Raw genomic sequence first — 21,886 nt, 5'->3', positions numbered from 1 at the left:
TCGGTTGGTGTTAGAGCATCATCCTGGTCAGGGCACATACAGGATAGACTGATGTTCCTCTCTTTTTCTCTCCCTTCTTCTCTCCCAAATCAATAAAATAAACATAAAAGAAAAAAAGGAGTCAGTGAGTCAGACAGATCTGGGTTCAAATGTGGGCCGTGTAAACTGGACCAGGTACTTACCTGTCCAAGCCTTGGTGTCTTCAAGGTAACATAGAGCTGAAAATACTTAACTTCACAGGGTTATTGTGATGGTTACATTATATGTTTTACGGAGACCCTGGAATGTAGTGGTTGTTCTACGAAAGCTAGTTCCCCATGACCCTGTCTTACCCACTCTCTCTCTCCAGTTTGGTTGGGGCAAATTTACTCAGTGACAGTTGGAGGGCACCCAGGGGCTGTAAGAAGGGACAAGCCTTAGTACACAAGCAGCTCTCAACAGTTTGCTATTTTCTAATGTCCCTTTGGCCAAAGGAAGTCACATGTCCAGGCCCAGATTCAAGGGGTGGAAAATAGACTCCACTTCTGGCTGGAGGGGCAAAGCCAGAGGCAAAGGGGTGAGTATATATAGGGAAGGGTAACCTTGTGGCCATTTTAAGCCAAACCCTGGGCTAAGTGAGGTAAGCACCAAAGCCAGGGTGGGTGAACTAAGTAGTAAGTACTAAGAACTAAGGACTAAGACCAAGGTGGGAGGACTCATATAGACAATCTTGTAGAGGAAAAAAAGAGGTCTAGATGGTTGGCATATTGGGTTAGGAAAACCAGAAGTGCTACAGGCATTTGCTTTCTGGTATAGGTGCCAGAAATGCTACACACTTTGAGAAATCAAATTTGCTTACATGCTCATTCAGAGAGATTAACCCAGAAATTGTCCAGGTCAGTTCAGAAAGGTATTTACCTAGCTCTCAGACCAAGGGCTCTCAGAAAAACAGACTCAGATTTTTCTCCATCTTTCCCTGGTTCCTTAGGGCTCTGTACATTTTAAAAATAAAAATGAACACTGAGGTATAACCAGCTGGTTTCTCGTCAGCCTAGGGTAGCAGGAACGGTTACTCAGAACAAGTCTCATGTTCTCTAAGCCCTCCCCCACTACCAACACCCCCCACCCCACCCCGCCCGCATAAGAAAGATGCCATAGCTATGCGCAGTATTTGGGCGCCTACAAGCTTTTCAGGGGTCATAAAAAAAGTTTGGGTCGTGAAAAAAAATTTTAATTCAACATCGCAAAAAAGATACTAAAATATAAAATAATATAGACCATACACTCATTTGAAAGCAATTTGTAGGTTTTCTTGCTTCCTAATAATTGTTAGATATACCAAAAAAAAAAAAAAAAAAAAAAAGTCACAGCCAACAGGAATTTTAATGACTTCCTTATGGTCAAATAAATCATTAAGTAAAATGATAAACATTTTTTGAAATGCAGTTTTATTGCAAAAAACCAACAGAAGATGGTTAATGCAGAATGGGGTGAATTACTACGTTTGGCGGTCCCCCAAACAAACGTGCTGCCGGGGATCTCCAGAGGGTCATAAACCGCCAACAGGCACAGGGCCACCCTGCGATTTGGCACAGGGCTCATATTCAAGGCTATGTACGTTTTCCAGGTGGGCGAGCCCGAGACCACGGCAGCCCAAGCTCCTTATCAGACCTAGAAGAATCCTGGTTTTCGCCCAAAGTGTGTGCAGAAACAACCTATTTCCGACACTGGCATCGGCGGAGTGCACGGTGCCGTGGGTGGGAGAGCTCCTGCACGACTGCCTAAGTGCTCTGCAGGCTGAGCTGGGCGCCCAGTGCTGGACTCTAACACGCATTGCCCTAAATGTTTACTGCGGGAACAGAGCGCTGACACTGCGGCGGCGGGCGCTTTCCATCCGTCTCGTGTCACCCTCCCCTCGGAGGTGTGAACACCCTTCGCGATCTGCCTCCAATCACACCCTCACTCCGCCCCTGGGGGCGTGGCCCAAAAGCCCCGCCCCTTGCCTTAGGCCCGCAGCCACCGTGGCGCATGCCTCGGACGTACGGCGCGTTTCTGTGACGAAGCACCCAAAAGCCCCGCCCCGGGTCGCGCGGCGCCCGCCCTCTGTCCGGAGCCGCTTCTCCTGAGGCGGTGATCGTGCTGTCGTCCCGGCCCCGCTCCGGCCGGCTATCGCCTGCCCGCTGTGGTCCCGGGTCAGCGCAGCGGCCGCCCAGCCACTCGGGCCGGTAGGCGATGGTGCAGCGGGGCACACGGATGCGGGCATGAAGGAGAATGGAAGCGCAGGACGAGGTGTCGGCGCGGGAGCAGCACTTCCACAGCCAAGTGCGGGAGTCTACGGTGAGCGGGCGGCGGCGGCGCGGTCCCCGCCCCTGAGGTCTCTTACGCCGCCCGCCGACCCCCGCGGCCGCCTCCCCTGCGCCGCCTCCCGCCCGGCTCCGCTCCGCGCCGGCCCCGCGTGCTCCGGGCCGTCACCTGCCGGCCGGCGGGGAGCGCGCTCCGCCTCGGCCCCCAGGGGTTGAGGCTGGAACCTTCCGCCGTGGGTGGGAACCTTCCTCGAGGACGGAGGGAAGGCACCTCTCTCGTCCCCCGCGGGGCCCGCGCTGCGCGTCCTCCGGAGTCCGCGGGGAGGCTCTTCCTTTCCATGGTGCGCGCAGCACCTGCTCCTGTGTGTGCGCCTCGGCCCTGCCACCTCGCTTCTCCCAAATTTAGTCGCACTCTGGAGTTTGAGGTGGAAAAAAAAAAGTTGTGGTTGACCATGGGCTAATTGATGCATTTCTTGCTTTATTTTTTTTTCTTAAAGGTGTTTTAAACTTTTAAAAAAATTATATTTAGAGGGGAAGGGAAAGAGAGAAAGGAAACAAAAAACATCGATGTGTTGTGCCATTTAGGGGTGCATTCGTTGGTTGATTCTTGTATGTGTGCCCTGACTGGCACGCTGAATCCAACCGTGTGTAAAAGGAATTGCACACCATGACCTGGAAGATGTATCCCAGGTATGCAAGGCTGGTTTGCGTTACTCAGAAGTCATTTAATGTGATCCAGCATCTCAACAGGACCTCTTTATTTATACATACCATGTGGGGATCTATGCAGATGTATCTGAAAGGAATGCATTCAGTTTCCAGCAACTTAATATCCATGTGTTTTAAGTCAAATAGGGGCATATGCTCATAAAACTCTTAAGCAATGCAGTTCTGATTCATGCTACCACATGGACGAACCTTGCAAACACGATGCACAGTGAAAGAAGATAGACACAAAAAGCTGCGTGTTGTATGATTTGTGTATATGAAATCTATAGAATAGGCCAATTTGAGGAAGGAGAAAGCAAATTAATGGTTGGAAGGGGGCTGGGGCAGTGGAGTGGCAGGACATGCGATACATAAAGGCATAGAGTATTGAGTGAGAACCGCTATTTACTAGATCAATCTTACTATTTTAAAATGCATGTTTATTATTATGTATTTGGTTTGGGTTTCCTTATTCTTTTATGGAGAATTAAAGTCTCCCAACTAAAGTAGTTTTTTCTCCCCTTTCATGTTTAGTTTTTAAAAAATGTATTTTGGGGCTGACTGGTGATGGTGCAGTGAATAGAGTGTCAACCTGGGACACTGAGGCCCCAAGTCGGAGGTTGGAGGTCACCCACTTGAGTGCAGGCTCATCAGCTTGAGTGCAGGGTTGCCAGCTTGAGTGTGGGATCATTGACATGACCTCATGGTCACTGGCTTGAAGTCCAAGGTCACTGGCTTGGCTGGAGGCCCCTCCCTAAGGCATGTATGAGAAGCCGTCAATGAACAACTAAAGTGATACAACTATGAGTTGAAGCTTCCCATCCCTCTCCCTTCCTGTTTGTCTCTCTCAAAAAATTTTGGTACTGTTTTTTGGTGCATGAAGATTCTTTCATTGTGGTGGGTTATACTATTGTTCATGAAGTGCCTGACTTTGTCTTCACACCTTTTGCCATTAATTCAGCCTTGTCTGAGAGAGGGGAAAAATTGGCAGCTTAACTTCTTTCTTTGTTATCATGTGCGTTTCAATAGTTTGTCTCACTTACAATTATGATTTTAATATGTTTCATCTCTAATTATTGTTATTTTGTGTTGTCCTGACTTTTACTTCATTGTGTGGAGTTTTCTTTTATATTTACTTTCCTGGTTCTTAGGGTAATTTGAAAGACTAAATTTTTTTTTTTTGTATTTTTCTGAAGTTGGAAATGGGGAGGCAGTCAGACAGACTCCCGCATGCTCCTGACTGGGATCCACCTGGCACGCCCACCAGTGGGCGATGCTCTGCCCATCTGGGGCGTTGCTCTGTTGCAACCATAGCCATTCTAACACCTGAGGCAGAGGCCATGGAGCCATCCTCAGCGCCCAGGCCAACTTTGCTCCAATGGAGCCTTGGCTGCAGGAGGGGAAGAGAGAGACAGAGAGGAAGGAGAGGGGGAGGGGTGGAGAACTTAATTAGTCTTGGCCCTGGCCGGGAATCAAACCCGGGACTCCTGCACACCAGGCCGACGCTCCACCACTGAGCAAACCGGCCAGGGCCAAGACTAATTAAGTTTTTAAAAAATTGATTTTTAAAGTTATTGGTGACATACATTATTATATTGGTTCAGGTGTACAACATAGTGGTTAGACTTTTATATACCTTATGAAGCACTCACCTTGATAAATCTAGCACCTACCTGGTACCATACATAGTTATTACAATATTATTGACTATGTTTTCTATGTTATATTTTACATCAGTGTTTTGCATCAGTCTGCAGACTGGTGCCGGTTGCCAGAAATTTTTTGCAGGTCTATGAAAGAGTTAACCACCCAGTCACCGATTTCTGGTGGACCAGCACTGGTCCGCTGACTGGTGGCTGAAAAACACTCCTTTACTATCCCTATAACTGTTTTGTAACTGCCAGTTTGTACTTCTTAATTCCTTTACTTTTTTCAGCTAGTCCCCCAATCCCTGCCCCCCCCCCCCCAGTTTGGCAATTCTCAGTTTGTTTTCTATGAGTTTGTTGAAAGAACCCCCCCCAGTTTGGCAATTCTCGGTTTGTTTTCTATGAGTTTGTTGAAAGAATTATAATTTTACTTTTAGTATTTTTAGTGGTTAGCTTGTAACTTGAAAGCAGAGGTCTCAAAGTCGCGGGCCGCATGCGGCCCACCGAACAATTTTTTGCGGCCCGCAGACTAATCCACGAACTACAGTTTCTGGTCGTTTCGTGACACTGAAAAGTGTTGTGTAACAGTTGCCTTTTGTAGACCTAGTGCGGCCCGCTGAACGGCTGTGATCTTGCTCTGCGGCCCACATGCTGAGTTGCGTTTGAGACCCCTGCTTTAAAGGATACTCAATGGCCCTGGATGGTTGGCTCAGTGGTAGAGTGTCAGCCCAGCATGTGGAAGTCCCAGGTTCGATACCTGGTCAGGGCACACAGGAGAAGCACCCATCTGTTTCTCCACCCTCCCCCTCTCTTTCCTCCTCTCCTTCTTCTCTATCTCTCTTTTCCTCTCCTGCAGCCAAGGCTCCATTGGAGCAAAGTTGGCTGGGGCACTGAGGATGGCTCCATGGCCTCTGCCTCAGGCGCTAGAATGGCTCTGGCCACAACGGAGCAACACCCCAGATGGGCAGAGCATTGCCCCCTGGTGGGCATGTCGGGTGGATCCCGATCGGTCAGGCGCATTTGGGAGTCTGACTGCCTCTCTGCTCCTAACTTCAGAAAAATACCAAAAAATAAAAAAATAAAAAAAGGATACTCAACATTTCTAGCTTTTGATTTAGCAGCTTTGAAATAAAGCTGTGTCTATTGGCTCTCTGCTGAGGGATGAGGTTATTGGCTGAATTATAACTTACTTGTCCCCTCTCCCACGATTTTGTTAGAAATGTGTTGGTGGTTGAAGTCCTTGAGCCCATCTGCACCATCGCTCTTCTATGTCACTCTAAATTCATTGACGCCTCTAGCCCTTAAATGAAAAGCTGATGGTACAGCTTGATTAGAATACACTAGATTGAATTCAGGTTCAAGTTTTACACCTGGAATTTAAGGATATCAGCTTTTAACAGTATATTTTAAATTTATTTATTAGGCTACTTGTGACCGGGTAACTGAGCTCTGAAGTGCTTAGCCATTGATGATCAGCATCAGGGCTAAAAGGGTCCCCAGAGAGTGCCGAACCACCTGTCCTCTGGATCAGCTGGCACAGAGGACACACTTCCCCGTGGTTTCTGTCAGTGAATTCCGGTCACCTCTCTCTTCCTTCCCCGACCAGGAGAGAAGCTCAGTCTACTCTGAGAACCATGAGGGCTCGTCCTTTCTCTTCTTGTGATTTTCTCCTGTCTGTGGTTAGGGATCTCCTTTTGTCCCACTGTATGAGGGAGACCAGCAGGTGTCATTATGGCTTGCTTTTCATTTCACTTCACAGACATCCCGTGGGTCTGTCGTTCTGTTAAGTTGCTCGTTGAGAGGAACTGGGAAGATAGTCCAGCCAAGTTTGTGACTTTGCTGCAGTCTGTTACAGTTGCAGTGAATTTCTGAGAAAGTGTCTGCAACATATGGCTGAGAACAACCTTGGACCTACACAGTGGACATCCACTGTAAAATGTTATCTAGGCAACGACAAACTAAGGGTGGTGACAAGTCTATGAGCCTCCTGTCAAAGTTCTCCCTATACACACGGGACAATGACAGGAGATAATACTGACAGTGACCCAAAGAAGCAGAGTCAGGAGCATCCAGAGATGGCCTGCTGCTGGGAGCATATAAAGAACCATCATAGATAAGAGAAGGTTAACAACATCACCACCTCCTCCCAAAACCATCTGGAGTGTGGGAGATGGGTCAAAAAGGAAAACCAGTTATTGGTGCCGAAATGTAAGATAAGTCAGGAGACATTGTTTATGGAGCGGAAGTCCCAGCAGGCTGGAAAAGCAACACAAAGAAGAGTGGGCAGAAACATTGTGAAATATAAAGTCAAAGTCAGAGAGATCAGATGACCAAGGGGGTAGGGGGAGGGAAGTGGGGGGGAGGAAGGAAGAGGAGGAGGAGAAGGAGGAGGAGAGGAGAGACACTCCAGTGTCACTGCAGGTAAATAAGTAGACGAGTGGTGGAGGGAAAGACATTCTCTTTAGGTGACTTCCATTTTATCAATGAAATGGAAGCAAGTTTATGGAGAGTGGGAGAGTAAATGGAGTAGAGAAATACAACAGACATGAGATGACATGGCTTTAACGTTCCAGACCAACCCATGCCAGAACTCCAGGAGGCCGGAGGGTGCTATATGGCATAAGGTTTGGTTCTCAGATGCTGAGGCCGATGAAGGTAGAGTCTCCAAGAAACCTCAGAGGCCTGATCCTAACAGATGCCCTACTCTCTCCTGCCCTTTACAGTCTACACCTACAGACTTCACTTTCCACCTCTGCTCACTCTATTTTCTATTTATTTTCATGCTGGGTAGCTTCGATATGCAAGCAATACGTTTGCTTTTGCAATTGCTTATCTTTCTTACACTCTTGAATGAATTGCGTTACGTTAGTCTTTTCATTCCATGCCTCACATTTTGGTTCCTTGATTTCCTCTGTTCATTAACTTTCATTGCTTTCTCATCCACTACTTCTGCCCTAACTCGCCTCCCTGGAATTCCTGAAACTACTGGGTACTAATTTAAAAAAATCCTAAAATATCCTTTAAGTACAACTTTCTATTCTTTCAGCTTCCTTGGTCGAGAACTTTTATTGCAGCTGTTTCTCCTGATGTACTCGGAGTTCATGGCCAGTCATTTCTCTTGCTCTTGCTAGTGCCTTAAACCAGTGGTCCAGGGATTTCTGGGTGTTGGCAGTTAAATCCCTGATGCAGAAGGGGTTGCCTCAGAAGATCTTGTGGAATGAGACTAGATTGCTGGCTCAGCCCAGGACTTCCAGAGAAGGATAATATTGAAAGGCTGGCAGGAGGGGAAGACAGTGATGTTGATTTGGAGAACAGCGAAGGTGGAAGCATGCTGGCATGGAAGTTGCTGCATAAGGGTGAAATCATGTAAGTTCAATTTGGCTGTTGTGCCACTCCTGACCACTGCCAGGGCATGTTGAGTTGGGCAGTGGGTGTGAAGTCAGATTAGTGGCTGGTAGAGTGAGCAGAGGTGGAAAGTGAAGTCTGTAGGTGTAGACTGTAAAGGGCAGGAGAGAGTAGGGCATCTGTTAGGACCAGGCCTCTGAGGTTTCTTGGAGACTCTACCTTCATCGGCCTCAGCATCTGAGAACCAAACCTTATGCCATATAGCACCCTCCGGCCTCCTGGAGTTCTGGCATGGGTTGGTCTGGAATGTTAAAGCCACGTCATCTCATGTCTGTTGTATTTCTCTACTCCACTTACTCTCCCACTCTCCATAAACTTGCTTCCATTTCATTGATAAAATGGAAGTCACCTAAAGAGAATGTCTTTCCCTCCACCACTCGTCTACTTATTTACCTGCAGTGACACTGGAGTGTCTCTCCTCTCCTCCTCCTTCTCCTCCTCCTCTTCCTTCCTCCCCCCCACTTCCCTCCCCCTACCCCCTTGGTCATCTGATCTCTCTGACTTTGACTTTATATTTCACAATGTTTCTGCCCACTCTTCTTTGTGTTGCTTTTCCAGCCTGCTGGGACTTCCGCTCCATAAACAATATCTCCTGACTTATCTTACATTTCGGCACCAATAACTGGTTTTCCTTTTTGACCCATCTCCCACACTCCAGATGGTTTTGGGAGGAGGTGGTGATGTTGTTAACCTTCTCTTATCTATGATGGTTCTTTATATGCTCCCAGCAGCAGGCCATCTCTGGATGCTCCTGACTCTGCTTCTTTGGGTCACTGTCAGTATTATCTCCTGTCATTGTCCCGTGTGTATAGGGAGAACTTTGACAGGAGGCTCATAGACTTGTCACCACCCTTAGTTTGTCGTTGCCTAGATAACATTTTACAGTGGATGTCCACTGTGTAGGTCCAAGGTTGTTCTCAGCCATATGTTGCAGACCCTTTCTCAGAAATTCACACATAGGATGCTCTCTAGACTTGATTATCACCTGGGATATTTTCATTTGAGAGTCTTCAAAATATTTTACCATGGTCCACAGTGCTAATAAGCATTTATTTCTAGTACACCTGGTCTTTGACTATAATGAGATCTATTTTGGGGGTGAGGTGGGGGGAGAGGCAAGGAGAGAGAGACAGGAACATTGAGCTGCTCCTGTATGTGCCCTGACTGATGAATCCAACTGGCAATCTCTGCTCCAGGAGGGTGCTTTAATCAGCTATCCAACCAGGGCTTAATTTTTTTTTTTTTTTAAAGAGACAGAGAGGAAGTGAGAGGGGAGCGGGAAAGTAAGCATTCATTTGTTGTTCTACTCAGCTGTGCATTCATTAGTTACTTCCTGAGTGTGCTCTCACTGAGATTCGAACCCACAATCTTGCCGTTTCAGTATGACACTTTTAACTGACTGAGATGACCAGCCAGGTCTAGATCTATTTCTTGACCCATCCTTTTTATGTATTAGCCCTTGGATCTGATAGAAATTAAATGGAATTTAATATTAAAGTCTCTTGTTCAACTTCTGTTTATTTTGATACATAGCTTATTTATTGACTAATTATTATCACATTAATTGGTGATACCCTTTGTATGTATAACCATGTTATATAAACTTCCATATAATAGAATCTATTTTATTGATCTGTCAAGTGTTACTGCCAGTACAATCTTTATTTTATTTTTATTTATTATATATATATATATTTTTTTTTCCTGTATTTTTCTGAAGCCGGAAACGGGGAGAGACAGACAGACTCCCGCATGCGCCTGACCGGGATCCACCGGGCACGCCCACCAGGGGGCGACGCTCTGCCCACCAGGCGGCGATGCTCTGCCCCTTTGGGGTGTCGCTCTGTTGCGACCAGAGCCACTCTAGCGCCTGGGGTAGAGGCTGAGGAGCTATCCCCAGCGCCCGGGCCATCTTTGCTCCAGTGGAGCGCTGTCAGTACACTCTTAATGTTATTGAAGCTTTATGGTATGTTTTAATATTTGGTGAGAATAGTAGCCTTTCACTGACTTTATTTTTCTTTTTTTTCTTTTTTGTATTTTTCTGAAGCTGGAAACGGGAAGAGACAGACAGACTCCCGCATGCGCCCGACCGGGATCCACCCGGCACGCCCACCAGGGGGTGACGCTCTGCCCATCCGGGGGGGCGTGGCTCTGCCACAACCAGAGCCACTCTAGCGCCTGGGGCAGAGGCCAAGGAGCCATCCCCAGCGCCCTGGCCATCCTTGCTCCAATGGAGCCTTGGCTGCGGGAGGGGAAGAGAGAGACAGAGAGGAAGGAGGGGGTGGGGTGGAGAAGCAAATGGGTGCTTCTCCTGTGTGCCCTGGCCGGGAATCGAACCCGGGTCCCCCGCACGCCTGGCCGATGCTTTACTGCTGAGCCATCCAGCCAGGGCCTCACTGACTTTATTTTTTAGAATTGTTGGTGATGTTCTGGTTTTTATACTTTTGAAGACAATTTGGTCAAGTTATGAAAAGAAAAGTCTCCACTGGGCTTTTATTTATTTATTTTTCTGGAATGGTATAAAACTAGTTCATATAAATTAATATTTCATCCAAACTTTATATTACCGAAATATTTAAAGTGTTTACTTTCTAATAGATTAAATCCTTTTTCCTGTAACTACCAAGGGTGTATCTTCGGTTATTTAAAAAAATGCAAAAAATATGAATGATGTTTTATATTTGTTTTGTTTCAGATATGTTTCCTTCTTTTTGCCGTTCTCTACATCGTTTCCTACTTCATCATCACAAGATACAAGAGGAAGTCAGGCAAGTTGAAACGTCCAAGTGAACTTTGATTTTCATGCCAGATGGGCTAAGAGTGGCTTACGGGCTCCAAAGCACCCATCTGTGTGGTGGTGTATTCACTGTGCCCATGACTGAAGCAAGCAGTTGTCTGGTAATAAGGGCACTAAAAATAACCTTTGAGAAATCTGACTACTGTAGGGTTATCCTCTTAGACCTGAGCCCTTGTTTATCACATTCTCAGGCCCAGCTAAGAATAGTGCAGGCTCTTCACTACCTGGGAAATTCCAGCGTTTGTGAGGGTATTTGGTTCCTGGGGACTGGCTCTGCATTGAATATACTCATCCCCATCTCATCCTTGCTCTGACTACCAGAATATCTTTCTTTCTCTAAAGTGATACAGAATTTAGAGTCTCCCCAATACCATATTCTTTTATTATTTCATAAATAGCCTGTCTCGCCAAAGGGACCACTAAATCTTTATTCTTTCCTTTTTTTTTTTTAAAAGAACTTTGTGCTGATTAATTCACAGATTTTTGTGACAGGGTTTTATAAGTACCTAAGCAGTTACTCTACTGCCTTCTGTCAAATCTCAGCTGTTTTCTAGACATCTCAGGATTTTCTACCTCTGATGTTGGGTTAATATTAGGTGCCATATGAATACTTTAGGATTTCATATATTAAAGATTCTTATGTTAGCATATTACACCTGGCAGACTTTGAAAGCAGTCAGGAAATACTGCTTGCTCTGTGCATTACTTCAGTACTGTTACATGGCTCTGTGACTGCACTGAAATACTCCTTGCATCTTATAATTACTCAAAATTTTGAAGACCTGCGATCCAAGACAGTATCTTCCCTAGTTTAAGAGATGTTTTGGCATCAGATTTCATAGATTATGTACACAGAAGAAGAGAAAGAGAGAGAGGGGAATATGAATGAATGAATGTAAAACATTGTTTTACAGGTAGTCAGGGGATGATGAGCAGGAAAATTGGAGATTTATTAGATGATTTTTAGAGTAATAACAAAGAAGGAGTCACGAGGACTCCAGACCCAGTTGGTAGAGTGTTGAGATAGAATTGGGAAAAAGGCATTCTTTAAAAGGTTTAATGGTTGATTGGATGTGGGCACAGCTGTGTAAAATTAATTGTGACTGTTATTTTGTAGTCCCTTTGGCTGTAAAGCTATTTTGAGTAGCCCGTAATTAAGAAGGGAGCCAGGCCTAAGAGAATGGTCTGCACAAGCCATTGACAGGAAAGCAGGTGGGCACTCTGAATGCAAAGACCTACAGAAAGGGCCTTTGAGAAGAAGGCCGGTTAGGTATTGAGGAGAAGGGGGAGGGGGCCGGGTGTTGCGCAACATCCTTATAATTGGGTCAGAGTTTCTTTGGCTGGTAAATTCATGTGGGAGGACAGAGGAAATGGCTGGCAGCCATGGGAGAGAAGGAGAGAGAGGAGGGGGAGGATGAGCCAGTACTGGTGGAACTTGACACATTTTTGTCTGTGACTGGGACAGATGAAGGGTCGTGGTTTAGGGTGGCTCAAGAGAGTCCTCATCATTACCACCGCTAATGACAAACTCAGATGATAGAAAAGCACTAAGATTCTGAATTTTAATTTTAATTTTTTCCATTGATTTTGTGGGGGGGGGGGAGAAGAGAAGCATCAACTTGTTTCACTTATTATTATTATTTTTTGTATTTTTCTGAAACTGGAAACGGGGAGAGACAGTCAGACAGATTCCCACATGTGTCCGACCCGGATCCACCCGGCATGCCCACCAGGGGGCGATGCTCTGCCCCTCCGGGGCGTGGCTCTGTCGTGACCAGAGCCACTCTAGTGCCTGGGGCAGAGGCCAAGGAGCCATCCCCAGCGCCCGGGCCATCTTTGCTCCAATGGAGCCTCGCTGCGGGAGGGGAAGAGAGAGACAGAGAGGAAGGAGAGGGGGAGGGGTGGAGAAGCAGATGGGCGCTTCTCCTTCTCTTCGATTGCCCTGGCCGGGAATCGAACCCGGGACTTCTGTACGCCAGGCCGACGCTCTACCACTGAGCCAACCAGCCAGGGCCTTGTTTCACTTATTGATTGCTTCTTACATTTGCCCTGACTGGGGATCGAAGCTGTGATCTCGGCTACGATTTTGGCATGCTGGGAAGATGCTTGGTCCACTGATGTGCACCTGGCCAGGGCCTGAATTTTAATTTTATAGTAAACCTTTTTTTTTGGAGATTATCAACAGAAAATTTTATTTGTTACCAATTTCACTTACATTGTATAACAGTAAACTTGACAGAGGTCCTAAGGATCTACTGAGTTTTATTTTCTTGAGCACTGAATGGAACATTTAATTAATATTTTGGTCATTTTGTTTCTGGGGATTTTTGACTACTCATAACATTATTCTCTAACTGTATTCTATCCTATCTGACTTCATGAAATTTAAATTTGGATGTGTGCAGAATAAACACAGTACTGTTTAAAAATTGTTTCCATTCAATAATTGCTTCTTTATGTATTTGTCTGTTTTTTTTTTTTTGTTGTTGTTGTTTTTTTGTATTTTTCTTAAGTTGGAAATGGGGAGGCAGTCAGACAGACTCCCGCATGCGCCTGACCGGGATCCACCCAGCATGCTCACCAGGGGGCATCGCTCTGCCACAAGCAGAGCCATTTTAGTGCTTGAGGCAGAGGCCACAGAGCCATCCTCAGCGCCCAGGCAAACTTTGCTCCAATGGAGCCTTGGCTGCGGGAGGGGAAGAGAGAGACAGAGAGGAAGGAGAGGGGGAGGGGTGGAGAAGCAGATGGGCGCTTCTCCTGTGTGCCCTGGCTGGGAATTGAACCCAGGACTCCCGCACACCAGGCTGACGCTCTACCACTGAGCCAACCGGCCAGGGCCTTGTCTGTTTTTCATAAATGAATGAAACACTTTGTTGAAGGATAAATTAATATTCACACCTTAAACATTTTTTGCAGATGAACAAGAAGATGAAGATGCCATAGTCAACAGGATTTCGTATGTATTTTAATGTTTGTTTTGGTTTTAATTCTGGAGTCATAAATTCTCAAAATTTAATTCTACCCTTTGGGAAGAAAAAGAGAAGAAATTTACTTGAAATCTTACAACACCTTCAGAGATATTAATCCTATCCTCAGAAAGCAGGCATCAGCAGCAAATATGTCTGAATACTGGAGAACTGATCATCTCCTGTTAAAATTAGCTTGCTTAAGGAGTGGACAGATTTCTATCCTCAGAAGATTTAACCAGGAAATGGGTTTCCGGTTGGGAGAATTGCTGGGCCATAAGAAAGCAAGGTCCAGCTTTTGTGTGGTCTGCTGATAAGGCTGCAGTGGTTTGGAAGGGGGAGCAGACGTCTGTTCTGGTTCATCTCCCTCCTGTGAGCAGGGGCAGCCCATTCAGGGTCCTTAGAGGTCTTTTTCTGCTTCTGTATGCTGATGATATGGCATGGAAACAGCCCCCCCTTTTTGTGACTACAAACAATGTTACTGTGCATATCCTTGAACAAACTTCCTTGTGGACATCTATAAGTTTCTAGAACTGGAAATTTCTAGAGCTTGAATCGTAGGGTCAAAGGAAATGCGTACTTTAATTTTTTTAAAAGATTTTCTTTTTCTTTTCTTTTTTTTTTTTTTTTTTTTTGTATTTTTCTCAAGCTGGAAACAGGGAGAGACAGACTCCCGCATGCGCCCGACCGGGATCCACCCGGCACGCCCACCAGGGGGCGACGCTCTGCCCATGGGGGGGGGGGGCGACGCTCTGCCCATCCGGGGGGGCGATGCTCTGCCCCTCCGGGGCGTCGCTCTGCCGCAACCAGAGCCACTCTAGCGCCTGGGGCAAAGGCCAAGGAGCCATCCCCAGCGCCCGGGCCATCCCTGCTCCAATGGAGCCTCGGCTGCGGGAGGGGAAGAGAGAGACAGAGAGGAAGGAGGGGGGGGGTGGAGAAGCAAATGGGTACCTCTCCTATGTGCCCTGGCCGGGAATCGAACCCGGGTCCCCCGCACGCCAGGCCGACGCTCTACCGCTGAGCCAACCGGCCAGGGCCTAAAAGATTTTATTTGTTGGTTTTTTAATCTTTTAAAATATTTTTATTTATTTGTTTTACAGAGGGAGGGGAGAGAGAGAGGTGAGGTGGGGAGCGAGAAGTATCAACTCATAGTTGCTTTACTTTAGTTGTTTGTTGACTACTTGTCATATGTGCCTTGACTGGACAAGCCCAGGGTTTCGAGCCAGCAACCTCAGCATTCTAGGTCATCACTTTATCCATTGTGCTACCACAGGTCAAGGTAGAACTACCCTTTATTTTTATTTATTTATTTATTTTTTGAGGAATCAAACTAGATGGAATGCAGTAAATTTCTTTCTATCAGATTTTTCTTGATTAAAATTTGAAATTACACAGACATGCTTGTTACATAGGAGAGTGTACTCCAGGATTTTTTTTGCTGATACTTTAAAAAAATCTTTGTGAAATGGTCCCAAGTTTATAGGAAAGTTAGAAATGTAATACAAAGACTTTTATTCATTGAACTCTTAGGTTACTGACAGGATGCTCCATTTCTGCAGGATACTTGTGTATCTAATTCCTGTAAACAGTGTATTCTCCTGCGGATCCACCATGCAGCCATCAGAATCATGAAGTTAATACTGATACAGCCTCAGCTGTGCTGTCTTCCAGTTCACTAGTTGTCCCAGGAACCTCCCTGGTGACAACAGGGCCCAGTTCAGAACCCCACACGACGGGTCTGTCATGTCCCTGCAGTTGCCTGCAGACTGAAACACACCTGCAGTGTTTCCTTGACTCCCTCCGACCTTTTTAGCACTGCTGCACATTACAGACTGGTCGTGGGGATTTGTCTGTTGTCCTTTCCCGATTAGCCTCAGATTAGACAGCTTTTGCTGATGTGGAGGTGGGAGGAGGAGAGGAAAGGGAGGAGGGAGAGAGATGACATGGACACATGCACACATGCATGCTTTCGCTGTCCTGGAGCATTGCTTAGCTGTGAAGAGGAACACAGCACTAATACCTGATATGGCACAATGAACCTTGCAAGCATGATGCTGAGTGACAGAAGCCTATCATGCAAGGCCGCTCAGTGCATGGTTCCATTTATGAGGAACATTCAGCTGAAAAGCAGGTGGGCGGTTTCCAGGGCCCGAGGGGCAGGGGAGTGGGGAGCGACTGCCTGATGGGTATGAGGTTACACTTTGGGGTGGTGGCCATGTTCTAGTGGCACAGCACTGAGAATGAACTAAACACCTTCAGAGTGGCTGATTTTATGTGCATTTCACCTCACTACAAAAATGCTTTCAATTAATAAATGACTTGAATAGGGCTGATTTGCAAAAAAAGGAATAACAAATATAGATGGGCTCTGCTTTAATGGATTTGGTATTTAAATTTATTTATTTATTTATTTATTTAATTTATTCATTTTAGAGAGGAGAGGGAGAGACAGAGAGAGAGAGAGAGAGAGAGAGAGAGGAGAGACAGAGAGAGAGAAGGGGGGGAGGAGCTGAAAGCATCAACTCCCATATGTGCCTTGACCAGACAAGCCCAGGGTTTCGACCCGGTGACCTCAGCATTTCCAGGTCGATGCTTTATCCACTGCACTGTCACAGGTCAGTAGTATTTAAATTATTTTAAATGCCCTAGAGAAAACAGCTGTAACTTTACACCAGGAGTTCTCTGATGGGTTTAAAACTTAGGCCACCCAAAAAATGATGATTTAAATTTATAGCATTAGGGGTCTTAAATTAAGTTTTATTCCTAGCAGTGTGACCTCTGTGAACATTCTTAATTGAATTCATCATTTTCTCTGTCTCAGTTACTGCTCCTGTAGAAACACAGTAACTCTCTTCACTTCCTTCAGAAAGTCACAGTGGAGCACAGGCTGACTGCAGGGCAGGGCATGCAGGAATTGTTTCCAGTGACACCCTCCAGGCTGAAGTTCCTGTGCCATGTGGGCCTCTCTCCTGTCCATTAGGTCTCTGTTCCACTGTGGTAGTGTGTTGACTGATATGCATTTTTTTTTTTTTTTTGTATTTTCCTGCAGTGAGAAGAAGGGAGGCAGAGAGACAGACTCCCGCATGCACCCTACTGGGATCTACCCGGCATGCCCACCAGGAGGTGATGCTTGGCCCATCTGGGTCATTGCTCCACTGCAATTGGAGCCATTCTAGCGCCTGAGGTGGAGGCCATGGAGCCATCCTCAGTGCCCAGGCCAACCTTGCTCCAGTGGAGCCTCGCCTGCAGGAGGGGAAGAGAGAGATAAAGAGAAAGGAGAAGGGGAAGGGTGGAGAAGCAGATGGGCACTTCTCCTGTGTGCCCTGGCCAGGAATTGAACCTGGGACTTCCATACGTCGGGCCAACACTGTACCAACCGGCCAGGGCCTGAAATGCATTTTTTAAAATTGATTTTAGAGAGAGCAAGGGGAGAGAAGGAGGTAGAAACAGTCTGTCCCTGTATGTACCTCGATGAGGGATAGAACCGGCTACTTATGCATTTCAGGACAAGGCTCCAACCCAACCGAGCTATTCTGCTGGGCAAAATGCATTTCTAGATCAATAATTTATAAGTAGACATGAACACGTCACTTTAGCTGTTACCCTTGCAGTACCTTTTAGGAAAATGTGCTGTTACCTTATGGAGAGGCTCAGGAGTGGCCCCTTCCTCTACCTAGCTTTGGCTAGGTGGCATGTCTGAGAGTTTGGGTCCTCCCAGGGAGGCTCTGCATACGTGGTGAACACAGGCACTCTTCCTGAAGGGAGATGGGTGTGCACTCACCGCCAAGTCTGTCCCTCTAGTCCCCACACCATTGCACTCTTTGTTTTTCTCTGCCTTTTTTTCTTCCCTTTTGTGATGGAATAGTGAGACTTGAGCCTGGGTTCAAATTCTGAACACAAGATTAACTTGAGTCCAGAAGAGATTGAGAAGCAAAGATTTGTGTTCTCCATGTGCGAGCTGGGTCTGCTGCCTGCTGTTCAGTGCTGTTGTGTGGATTAAATAACATGTGGAAAAGCTCGGGCCAGGTGCTTATGCAGAGCTAGGTGTGACTTGGGGTTGCCCCTCTGCTCTCTGACCCTCTTCATTGTTTTCCTCTCCCACTCTTCCCACTGAAGGGAGTTGGGGGCCCACTGAGAGAGAGAAACAGAATGAGAGGCTGAGGTTAACAAGAAGAAATGAGGAAATCGTCTAGTGTTCTGAAAGAGTTCAGACAGGCCTGACTTGTAGGTGACCTCCAGCATCTGTCCACAGTGGACTCCAACACCCTGTCTGTGCATAGAGCCCTTCTGTACCTCCCACTTCCCTTCAGAGCCCATCTTGGGTTTCTCATTTGCTCCTCAGGGGTCTTCGTTCTGCCTTCTGTCTGTGTCTCTGCTCGTGCCCCCAAAGTGACTCCCTCTGCCCTCCCAACCAAAACTTTCTGACAACTCATTGGACTTGAATTAAAGCAGTTGACATAAAGACACAGTGTCTGACTGTGAAGCTGCCTGTGAGGTGGGCTTGTGAGCCCCAGCAGGTGAGCAGGGTTCCATGCAGGAGAGGGCCTGGCATGGTGTCAAGCCCCAGAGGGTGACCTGGTGTGGGCTTTCAGGATTTGAGAGAGGGAGGGAAGTTCCCCTGCAGAGGGAAGTCCTGGCACAGTTGTCATCTTGAGGGGGTGAGGAGGGACACCCATGTAGTTTAGGGGATGCTTGGTCACAGGGAGTCGGAGCCCATGCAGGGTAGGGAGGGCATCTGTGCAGGATGGTAGAGGCCCAGAGGGATGGCCTGGCATTGGTGTGAGCTCAGGTGGGGAGGGAGGAGAGTCTAAAATGGGGGGTCACTTGAGCAGTAAGGCACCTCTGCATGGCATGGGGGTGTCATTTGGGGTGGGAGATTGGTTACCTCCAGGGGATAGGTCTATTAAAGATTATGGGACCAGTCACAGGAGAGGGAGACAATGGAAGTGAGCAGTGCATTACTGCAGTGGAGGTGGAGGTGTCAATGTGGGTCATGTTTTTCACTACAGAGAGAGTTACCCATGCAACTAGACGGAGCATGAGTACATATGTGTTCACTCACTGCACACGTGCACCCTTCGGACATCTTGCCTCTGAGCGCCTGGGGGCATGACACCCAAGTGCACCCAGATCTTTGCTCTGAGTGCAGCTCTCCGTTGGAAGGACCCAGGACTCCTGGGGGAATGGTGGTGTGGGGCTAGGGTAGGGAGTGCTCCAGCTGATGTTGTACCCCTTGTCAGGCTAGGGCGCAAGGGAGTGCCCAGCAAGTGATGGGGCCTGTCAGACTGAGGCCTTCGGGAGCTTTCACACCAACCAGGGACAATCTGAGCATCAAAATAATGGTTGTAGTGGATTCTAGACAGAATAAATAGAAGTGTCCGAGTCTGTGCTAATGGCAGCCACTAAATTAATAACTTGTTTGACAAGGAACGGTATTTTCCTAGTTTCAAACTTAGCTTCCCACACATGTCTTATAATTAAAGGGAAGAGTCACTTTAGATAGGAGGGCCCTACCAGATACCGCCTGATCAATGACCCGAAGGACCATCACCAGTATGGGGCAGACAAATTCAAGGCCACCTGGAGCCTGTGTGGAGACATGTACAGAGAAGTGTAGAGATTGCTTCTGTGCCGTTTGTCTCATGGATGTGGCAACCTGCACATGTGGAATTCCTTCTCTCCAGCTGCAGTGTTCTCCATTACTGTTGATCAACCCGACTGTCCCATTCTCAGGCTAAAAGCTCAGAGTCATCTTGACACACACACCCCTTTCTACACCAGGAAGTCCAATGTGTTCTGTCCACAGAATCTGCTCCCTGCCAGAAGGTGGCATTTCTGAAACTGTTCTTCAACTTTGAGGGCACTTTTCTGTAGTTATATAAGCAGCCACCTCTACCCTTTGTCGCACGACTCAGGCCTTACTTTAGGCACCTCATGCTAGAATTTCCCTCCTTCTCATCAGCCTCATAGCTAACCCAGGGCACTTAGGGAGGACAGTGTTGTCTGTTTTGTGCAGAAAATGCAGTAGAGTCTAAAAGTCTTGTGGAAAGAGCATTATAGTCGTGGCCATACAGTCATCAGCATTTTCTGAGTCAGTTGCTATTACACATCTCAGGTTTTGATTTGGAAACTGGTTGGCCTTCATTGCTGGGTATGTGGTTAGAGTTCATGGGAGCTGAGAGGAGGGACAGGGGAGATGCTGAGGAATGCTTCACAGGGTGAGTCATGTGAAGGCGGACCCTAGGGAGATAGCCGGCTGGGCCTCAGGTGTGAAGCCGTAGAATCTACTGATGTCTGGGGTGTAGAGAATTTAGGTGACTATGTGGGACTATTGTGAGAGGAGTGTGGAAAAGCCACGGGTGACTGTCTAGCACCTGGTGTGGTGGGCTGTGGCTTCAATCTGAGCATTAGCATTGGAAGGAAGGGATGGTAGCCAACAGGACTTCCTCACTCGACTTGTGAGGACAGATTGGTGACACTTGCGCGAGGTCACTGGCTTGTTACTGCGGGGTGGGCAGTGGCCCTAGGAGGACTTGTGCTCCTGCTTTTATCAGGTAACATGTCCAGTCAGCAGAACCTTCATAGGACGTCTCCTGTGTCTAGTTTGGATCGTATTTTTGGTGTGTACCATATGGTCTTCATGTAAAATGTATCTGATTTACTGAACAGGAGGTTTTGTGATGGTTTTGGCTTTGTAGTAGGAAAACACTTCTGTGGGTTGCCACAAGATGGCATTGGCCTCAAAGTTACTCCTTTACATGTGTCTTTTGAGCGTTTAGTATGATTGTTTTTTCACATTTTCACATTCTTTCTATATTTACTTTAATGGGATAAATATTTAAGTTTCCCTTTCTAATGCTGGTAAGATTCCTGTCTTCTTTACCATTTAAAAAAAATCTTTAAAAAGTAGATTTACAATTTTAAACATTTCATACATGTGTAACAGAGTGAAAGCTCTTTATAGTTCCACTCTCCTGTGGGATTGTTTTGTATTATGCAAGGTTTTTCTGTGCCTCTATTTTTCTCTGTGTAGATATATGCACTTTTTGGGGGATGGGGGCATTTGTTTTATTTATTGTCTGTGCTTTCCTTCAGTTTGTTTTTTTGACATAACTTTAGATACATTTCTAAATTAATACCTGTTAGAGCTATCCTATTTTAAAAAATGACCAAATAGTGTTTTAAGTACTGTTTAATCATTCCCTACTGTTTACTGGTATAATTTTACAGTTTACCCATTTTAAGAGGTAGCAAATCTCTTTCTAAGTTTTTTCCCCCCTGAAATTATTTGTTTTCATACAGCTTTTACAAATTTTTTTTTTCACCTGAAACAGTGTTGCCTTGGTTTTAGCATATATTGCCAAGGTTGTTAAACCCAATGTGGAATAGATACACTTAAAAGAGGAAGGAGACTGCAGTTTGTTCTTTGTAATGTGTATGATGTACTCTGTCTTTAGTGTATGTACCCATTAAGGACTCCTGGTTGGCTCACTGATCTTTTCAGAGTGAGGGATTCTAGAGTTCATCTTGTTTCTTGGGTCACGCGTGTATCATTTGTCTTCCAACTGCATATATTTCATGACGTTCTTCCATAGTTCTTTTTAGATGAAAAATGTAAGAGTTCTTATTTGTTTTGAATTGCTTCCATGTTCCTTGCTTTCCGCGATCACTGGTGACACTCCTTTCTTCTCTTCCAGGTTGTTTCTGAGCACACTCACTCTCGCAGTCTCAGCCGGGGCTGTGTTGCTTTTACCCTTCTCAATAATCAGCAATGAAATCCTGCTTTCTTTTCCTCACAACTACTATATTCAATGGCTAAATGGCTCCCTGATCCATGGTTAGTATCTATTCCTTAATTTAATCAAAATGTTTTAATTTTTTTGCTGCACTGCATTTTTAGGTTTTTCTTTTCATAATCTCTTCATAATTTGCATCTTCCTTCAATAGACCATTTGAGTCCTTAATAAAATCAGAAAACCAGATTTTACTGTCCCTATCCCCTGTTAGATGTGAAAGGCTTCTCTATTGTACTTAATCAAGGAGCAGTTATTTCAGTGACCATGATTGTGAGAGGTAAATTTT

At 46.2% G+C, this 21,886-nt stretch overlaps 1 protein-coding gene across 5 annotated transcripts in view; it reads left to right on the top strand.

Moving 5' to 3' along the window:
- The first annotated feature begins 2,061 nt into the window (after positions 1-2,061).
- The window catches only part of LMBR1 (limb development membrane protein 1), a 97,401-nt gene continuing 77,576 nt past the window's right edge, over positions 2,062-21,886 (top strand). Inside the window, exons 1-4 of one of the 5 annotated variants that reach the window (XM_066235238.1) lie at positions 2,062-2,316; positions 10,737-10,809; positions 13,755-13,794; positions 21,502-21,641. In XM_066235238.1, coding sequence (XP_066091335.1) covers positions 2,251-2,316; positions 10,737-10,809; positions 13,755-13,794; positions 21,502-21,641 — 319 coding nt within the window. In that variant the 5' untranslated portion in view covers positions 2,062-2,250. Of the gene's footprint in view, positions 2,317-10,736; positions 10,810-13,754; positions 13,795-16,349; positions 16,420-16,853; positions 16,928-21,501; positions 21,642-21,886 lie in introns of those variants that run through there. The other 4 variants (XM_066235239.1, XM_066235241.1, XM_066235242.1 and 1 more) reach the window with 4 other exon arrangements.

Source organism: Saccopteryx bilineata, chromosome 6 (assembly GCF_036850765.1).
Source record: "Saccopteryx bilineata isolate mSacBil1 chromosome 6, mSacBil1_pri_phased_curated, whole genome shotgun sequence".
NCBI lineage: Eukaryota > Metazoa > Chordata > Mammalia > Chiroptera > Emballonuridae > Saccopteryx > Saccopteryx bilineata.
This window is presented reverse-complemented; position numbering and strand designations above follow the sequence as displayed.